We start from the raw sequence: 7,205 nt of genomic DNA, 5'->3' as shown, positions 1-7,205 counted from the left end.
AAATCGAACTAAAACAAAACCAAAAATGTAATAAAACCAGTTTTACTATGCTACGTGTGTTTGTAATCAATGATAAAGTTTGCAATGAGACCCCAAACAAAGTTAGTCCGTTCTGTATGTTCTCTTCTGATTAATTAAATGGAAAACTTTATGCTGAAATATTTGAATAATAATGTAAAAATTGAGGATGTATATTTTCTTAAAATATCTTTTTGTCCGTCTAGGTTGTTCCCACTGATGGAAACAGTGATATAAAAGAGCTCGGGAAAATAAACTGGTTCTGAAGAAATGATTCAAGTAATGAATGTTTACAAGTTTGTATATACACGTGAAATGGACTTTTTCCCGTCCGAACTGTAATACTTAAATGTCCAAATTGCGCGGAATGGCAGCCGTCGTTGAATGTGTTCAGTACCAATGGCTCCATTGGTTGACAGCCAAGGTACGTCGTTTGTAAAAGGGTAACGAGTCCAGAATTAGAGCTACAATGGGCAACGAGAAACCTTTTAGAGAAATGGGTAGAACCCGGTCGGGAAGATTCGCGTTTTTTTTCAGCCTTTTATAGATCCATTGTTAAACCTCGTTAAAGACAAGTATAAAAAGAATTGTAATCCAATTTAATGTTTGTTATTTCCATAGCGTTTTTGTTTAATTAATACTGAAAACTAGTAAAGAGTTGCTGGGTCAGAAAGTTACATATACATAAAATGAAATAATCTCTATACTATAAATCGTCAGCAAATGTTTAGGTCAGGAGTCGAATTTTTTTTACAGTTAAAAATATCATTTATCGCAACCTTTTTTAACAAAAATTCATAATCAATTAAGCTGCCAGTCCTACTGGAAATGATCAAATGAATGTTTTTCTTAATTGTAAATGAATGATTAGAAATTAGCAGTTCGGTCATCCGTGTCCTTCTGGTTTTTTCGTTTGACTTCTTAGTTCTTTCTATAAGTCCGTAGAGGGTGAAGAAAGTATGTCGAAGTTATCATTGTTTTGTAGTTGTTTTTTATAGATCGATGGTGGTTCCGTTGGGCTTATTGGGTTCGTCTCTCGTTTTATGAAGTGTTTCTGAACCGTAAGTTTATAATGATATATATATGTATAATTGTTTGTTAATGAGTTTAATTTGTTGCTTTTATTTATCTCTACGTTTTTGAATAGTCATTTTTGAGCATCATCGAGCAATTTCATACTTGCTGAACTTGTCTGAATTGTTGAAGGTGTTGCGTGGTTTGAGTTGCATAGTTTAATATTCACCATTCACCCTGAATGTTCTTTTAGGTACATTATATCTCTCTTTCATTTCTCTACCAGACTTTTAGAGGTTTTTTTTTCTACATTTGCATTTTAATGTTTCTATAACTTTCTTTATTAAATTTCTCATCAATGTTGGTTTCGTTTTACTGCGGATTTTACCAATTAGTTTTTAGATTAATTTATTTATTCGTCGAGTTCCATTTATAAATAACGTGAGTTTATGGTATCAATAAATTTTTTAAAATTTGTTTTATGAGGGAATAAAATTAGAAAATTTCTTGGATGGTTTTATATTGTTTAAATTATTCAGTAATCGCTAGTACTGGAATTATTTATTTGAATTAAATTATTTATGCTAATATGAAGCATTAGGTCGAAAACTTTACAATGTGCTTAACTACCTTAAAAACAGTGCACTTTCTGCGGTATGGATATAGGTATCCATAATCAATTCGACATAATTTTATGTCGTAGTTGAAAAATGGGTACAACAGGAAGGGAGCAACAACAAATTGTTGGATGAACCTAACAAGATCGCTCAAAATTAAATACTCTTAGAAAATTAAAAGTACCATCCTACTAAGCGTACCATTCAAAATCCTAATAATTAAGGAGGTTTTTCTTTGAAAATCACCAATCTTCTTCAAAAAAATTTTAATTTTCTTTTTGTGGTTGTGTGCTAGCGAAAATTACTATTTGGTTACAGGTTGCCTTCACTATTTACTGAACTGTGAAAAAAATTTTTTTTGGAGATCGTGAGCTGTGGTCTGGTGTGACGTAGATATTAGAAAAAAACATTTTCTTTATCGTGCCAACGTTTCGATATCTGAATAACTATCGATTAACGGTCACTAATCTCTACCCGTTTCGATCGGTATTGAGATCATCTTCAGGGCTCAAAGTGTTTGTTTTCCGTCTAGATTTGTCATTCTTGTCTGTCGTGTTGAGAGTGCCTTTTTTATATTCTTCGTTTTTCTCGTGTAGAAATGTATGGCGTTTCGTGACTGTCACTTGATGATTATTGGAAATCGTGAGATGCGTTCTGGTGTAACGTAGGTTTAAGAAAAATATTTTCTTTATCGTGCCGACGTTTCGATCTTTATTGAGATCATCTTCAGGGCTCAAGGTGCTTGTTTTCCGTGTAGATGTGTCATTCTTGTCTGACGTGTTGAGAGTGCCCAGTGGGGTTGGCTAACGGTCACTAAACACCATACAAAAAAATAATAACTTGTTAGCCTTTTGTTATGCACTGTAATAAAAAAAGACAAAATTAAATTAATGAACTTGGAGGAAGAGCAGACATTTGAAGTTCACTCCACACAAATACATATAATTTCGAAAGGTGGGGTTGAAATTGGAAGTTGCTGTCCGAGTGGATCGAAGTCACGACAGCTCAAGTGGTTGAGCACCAGCGTATTTAGACGAATCCCGCTCGTGACACTGACTTTTTTTATCTCACCTAATACCTTACATCTCTTTACATAAAGATAACTAATCTTAACGATTAATAACAATTTTTTTTGGGGGGGGGGTAAACATTATTGCAATTCAAACGTTTTTCTTAATAATACTTAAATCAAAATTTTGATGATTTTCAACTATAATCTCATTATAATTATCGTTTTTGTGTTTTTGGTTTATGAATAAATATTTATATCTGCTGTTTCCCTCATTAGCGATTTAGAAATGAAGGGATTTCATTCGAGTTTTTTAAATTATTTGATGAAAGTATTTAGAGTTGTTTGGTCTACAAGGGGCGACGTATGACAGGATTCAGTTAACTATTTTTGGTAGCAATTAATTAAGGTTTTTAGTTGAGATGAAAAAAAGTTAATGGCACGAGAGGGATTCGAACCCACGACCTTCGGCTAGATACGCCGCTGCTCTACCACCTGAGCTAACGTGACCTCGATCCACTCGGACACTAACTTCTCATCTCAACCCCACCTTTTTGAATTTTCTTCACGATAGCTCAAGTGGTTGGCTCAAGACTTTTTTATCTCAACTAAAAACCTTAATTAATTGTAATATATTAATTGGACCACGAAAGTAGTGAATTAATATTTTTGGTAGGTTGCCTATATAATGATTAAAATGTTTGCTAGTGTTTTTTGTTTTAGTTCCGCTTTCACAAGATATGATTGGAGAATTGATTATGATTGTGAATACAAATTAATGCACTTTGGTCAATATTTTATAAATATGTGTAGGATTATAATAAAATTTGAATTTTTAAATTTTTGACGACGAGATTTCTACTTTAATTAAAATTGCGCAAATAAGTGAATGAGTTTTGAGAAAGGATTGGAATATGAAGTGTGCGTTAATATACAAATAAATGAATCTAATTTTTTTGTATGGAGGTGGCCAGAATGCCACTAATCGCCTATTCTGAAAAGAAATAATTTAAAACCACGCTGAAAATTTGCAAAAGGGCTGAAGATCCGTCAGCGAATGTCATCATTGAAATTAGTCTCCGTTTTAATTTATAATATCGTGCGGCGAGCTTATCCGCGTGCTTTGATGGAAAAAACAGGAAGTCGAGAAGGCTGGAAAAATTGCAGGACGAGCGCTAATTTCCGAGCACAAAAAAGCCGGGTTTTCTGTAATATAAGAAGGGAAAATCTACTGGATCCGCTCGTTAAGCGCTGGTTGAAATTAAAAATATGTCCCGCCCTTCCTCTCACGTCGTAACCCTTTCCGGATTACTCTACTAAGGTTAATTACTTTCCTAAAACCTGCGAAACCTGTCCCGAATCTAGAAATCGATATCCATTTTTATTGTACAAAAAAGGGGAGGATTTTTCCACATTAAAAAGACATCATTCAACTAAACAAGTCTGACAAACTTCGAAGACAAGAATACCAAAAGTATGTGGGTTTAATAAAGTTCATATTAAGAAAATAAATATTAGTTATCAGATTAAAGTGCAAAATGCCTTTTCTGTAACTTTTAACTGTCACATCCATCACGAATAAAATAATGATAATTATTGTTATAAAGATAAAAACATGGGGTAAATGTGGAGTACATATATTTTATAAAAAGATAAACTTTCAAAAAGAAACGTTCCATTTCTTTTTAAATCATTTCGTATACCTCTCATAGTAAAAAAATATACTGATTACTTATCAGATTAAGGCGTGAAATATCTTTCTTTTCTGGAACTCTACCTGCACATTCATCAACAAACACAATGAATGTCATATTTTATTTTTAAATTTTTTTTTTCTCAACCAAGGCACACAATGATATTTTTTTAGCCATGAGGACAGAAACAACAGATGCGGTGACATCAAACAAAAATATAAGGGTAATGGTGAAAAAAAAGCAGCAAAAATTAAAAACGCGTGAAATTATCTTCGGAACTTTTATTCAGTCATACCTTTAATTATCTTTCACAAATAATAATAATAAAAAAATGTCAAATTTGAGGACATTGGTAGTTATAACTATTTATACAAATGCAAAAAATTAACATATGATGACAGATTAAATACCATTTATGATACATTAGCAAACGGCATTGTTGTGCCATTAATCAATTTTACATCAAACTCGTGAAGATGTAGAAATGAACATTAAATCATATTTTAGAACATTTCATAATTGCTTCAGAGTGTAAAATTGAACGTTTTTGGTTTATTTTCGTTGTTTTAATAACGAAATAAACAAGGTGTAAATATAAGTAATTATAAAATGTTAATTTTCCTATTTTCTTTTTTTTTACTTTTGAAGAGAAAAACTTCGTATTGTTTTAGGTTCTACCGGAGCGTTTTAAAACAAGCCATGTTTATAAAACAGTTTTTACAATCACCATTAATTTGCATGTTCAATTTGAAAACAACTCTTACAAACAACAATTGATTCTGCAGGAAGAAAAAATACGTTCTTTAATTTGTCGCAGGGTGTAAAAAACCCTTTGATAAATTCGAATAAATTAGGGGTTGTTTAATTACCAGATTTTGTTAACGGTTAAATACCGTAGAACACGATTTTTTGCGGGTTTGTTTCTTCATAAAACTGACAAAAATTACCGATCCTACGAATGCAAAAAGATTATTAGATAAATCAGGTTTTGTGAAAGTCGCTAATCTCTAGGAAGTTTTGCCTTAGTGTTGAGAATTTATGAAATTCTTCAAAGGTCTTTCAATGTTCAAACTTTATAGATTTGGGCGAAGTAAATGGCTATATTGACCATAATGGGCTCAATAGGTGGCATGCTGTAGATAATTTAACATAGACTTTACACAACCTCAATTTTATTGAAAAATAACGGAAAAATGTGTTTAGTGTGAAAAGTTATTTTCTAAAAACACTCAACATATTTTCTCAATATAGTGAGTTGGAAAACCCGTAATTGCGTAAATTTGTATGTAATTATACAAATAGCAATATTATATTTTTAATGTAATAAAAAACAGATTGTCGTTTTGAAAATAGCAGTTTTTGTCTTTTAAAATAAGGCCTTTCCTACTATGATAATAAATTAACGTTAAATATCAAAAGGGGCCAATTTTTGTTTCCAAAACCCCGTTCCTTGTTTACAATTTAGCCCCCACCAAAGAGTTCTAAGATATTCCATTGTGACGCCTGTTTTTTGACCGAAATCTCCGACAGTCGGCCCTCCTCCCACGCTTGCCATTTACTTTTTTTTCATTTCAGCCAAGTGGAAAATGAAGGAGTGCGACCCGGGAACGGAGGTCGTCATTATAAAGAGATAGAATCCGAGTTTTTCTGCCGAGTCAGGAAAAAGCCGAGTTCCAGGGGCCGAGGCCAAAGAGGACAAAGGCGGTTGACGGCGGTATTGGCAGTAAAACGGAATTACCTGGAGGTTTGCAAAAGCCGTCCCACTTGTGGAACATGAAGCCTGTTCTTCAACCTATTACGAGACTCCTATCTGCACTCGAGTTTCTCTATAATTCCTTTGAAACTCTATTTTTCCTCTTTTCAAGAAGAGTTTTTTTGATTTTTCCTCTTGGGGCTCTTTTATCAACAAAAAATAAAAAATTCTACTGTTCTAACAGTTATTAGCCAACGCAGTTCAAATAGTTTATTCCTTACGTTCAAGGTTGCTTTTGTCAAACATGAAAATATTATATATGTGCACAATATACTTTCGATAAGCCAATCGAGCCAAAACTATATCGGTTAAATTTTTGTTCTTGATGCATTTGTTTTTACTAAACCGAAAAAATGATATATACATGTGTGAGTGTGTGTGTGTGAATATATATATACATCGAGAGAGAGAGAGAGAGAGAGAGAGAGAGAGAGAGAGAGAGAGAGAGAGAGAGACTGATTGACAGAGAGACAGAGAGTCGTTTTTAGATGGCCCGACTGAATTTCTCTTGAAACAATGACGCTATCAAAATAAAAATAAAAATACGTGTTTAATATTTTTAGTGTGCTTTCAACTCTTTACCTTTTTGGAAGAAATATTATACAGGGTACTTCAGGCCCAGCTCATCTTCAAAATTTCAAATATGGAATTTTTACCCTGAAAACAATGGTTTAATTGAATTTTAAAGCAGTCAAAAAATTAAATTATAGCTTTTTTTTGCTTTTTATTGCATATTACAACTACCTGCATTTTAGTATCTTGTAATAATAATGTATGAATAAATCATTAAGAAAACAAGAGTTGAGAAACTACCCACTGGTACTACTATTTGATTTGATACTAAATTGATATACTATTCTTTATTCAATTGTCACTGGATAGAAGATCCCGTGGGCATCGTCTTTTTAGCCGGCGAAGAGGGTTGGAAGGAATTGGTCGGGATGAGAGGATTTATATTTGACGAATTATAGCGGTTGGGAGGTTTGTGAAAAATTTTTGGTAACGGGAGTGGATTACATCTTGGACAAAAGGAATATTTAGGTCTTTATGGGTAGTGTCGTTGGACACATAAAAGGAAGCATTAAGGATTTTTCTGAGGA

The 7,205-nt window shown here is 32.8% G+C and overlaps 1 protein-coding gene across 1 annotated transcript in view; it reads left to right on the top strand.

Annotated features, from left to right (window-relative positions):
* Positions 1–385: 385 nt before the first annotated feature.
* The window catches only part of LOC106670600 (chaoptin-like), a 44,845-nt gene continuing 38,025 nt past the window's right edge, over positions 386–7,205 (top strand). The window contains exons 1-2 of the mRNA XM_024229605.1: positions 386–442; positions 6,012–6,172. Coding sequence (XP_024085373.1) covers positions 386–442; positions 6,012–6,172 — 218 coding nt within the window. The remainder of the gene's footprint in view (positions 443–6,011; positions 6,173–7,205) is intronic.

The sequence above is a fragment of the Cimex lectularius genome, unplaced genomic scaffold (genome assembly GCF_000648675.2).
Source record: "Cimex lectularius strain Harlan isolate CLEC.00 unplaced genomic scaffold, Clec_2.1 scaffold464, whole genome shotgun sequence".
In the NCBI taxonomy this organism is placed as follows: domain Eukaryota; kingdom Metazoa; phylum Arthropoda; class Insecta; order Hemiptera; family Cimicidae; genus Cimex; species Cimex lectularius.
The sequence above is the reverse complement of the archived record's forward strand: the minus strand, read 5'-3'. Positions and strand labels throughout refer to the sequence as shown.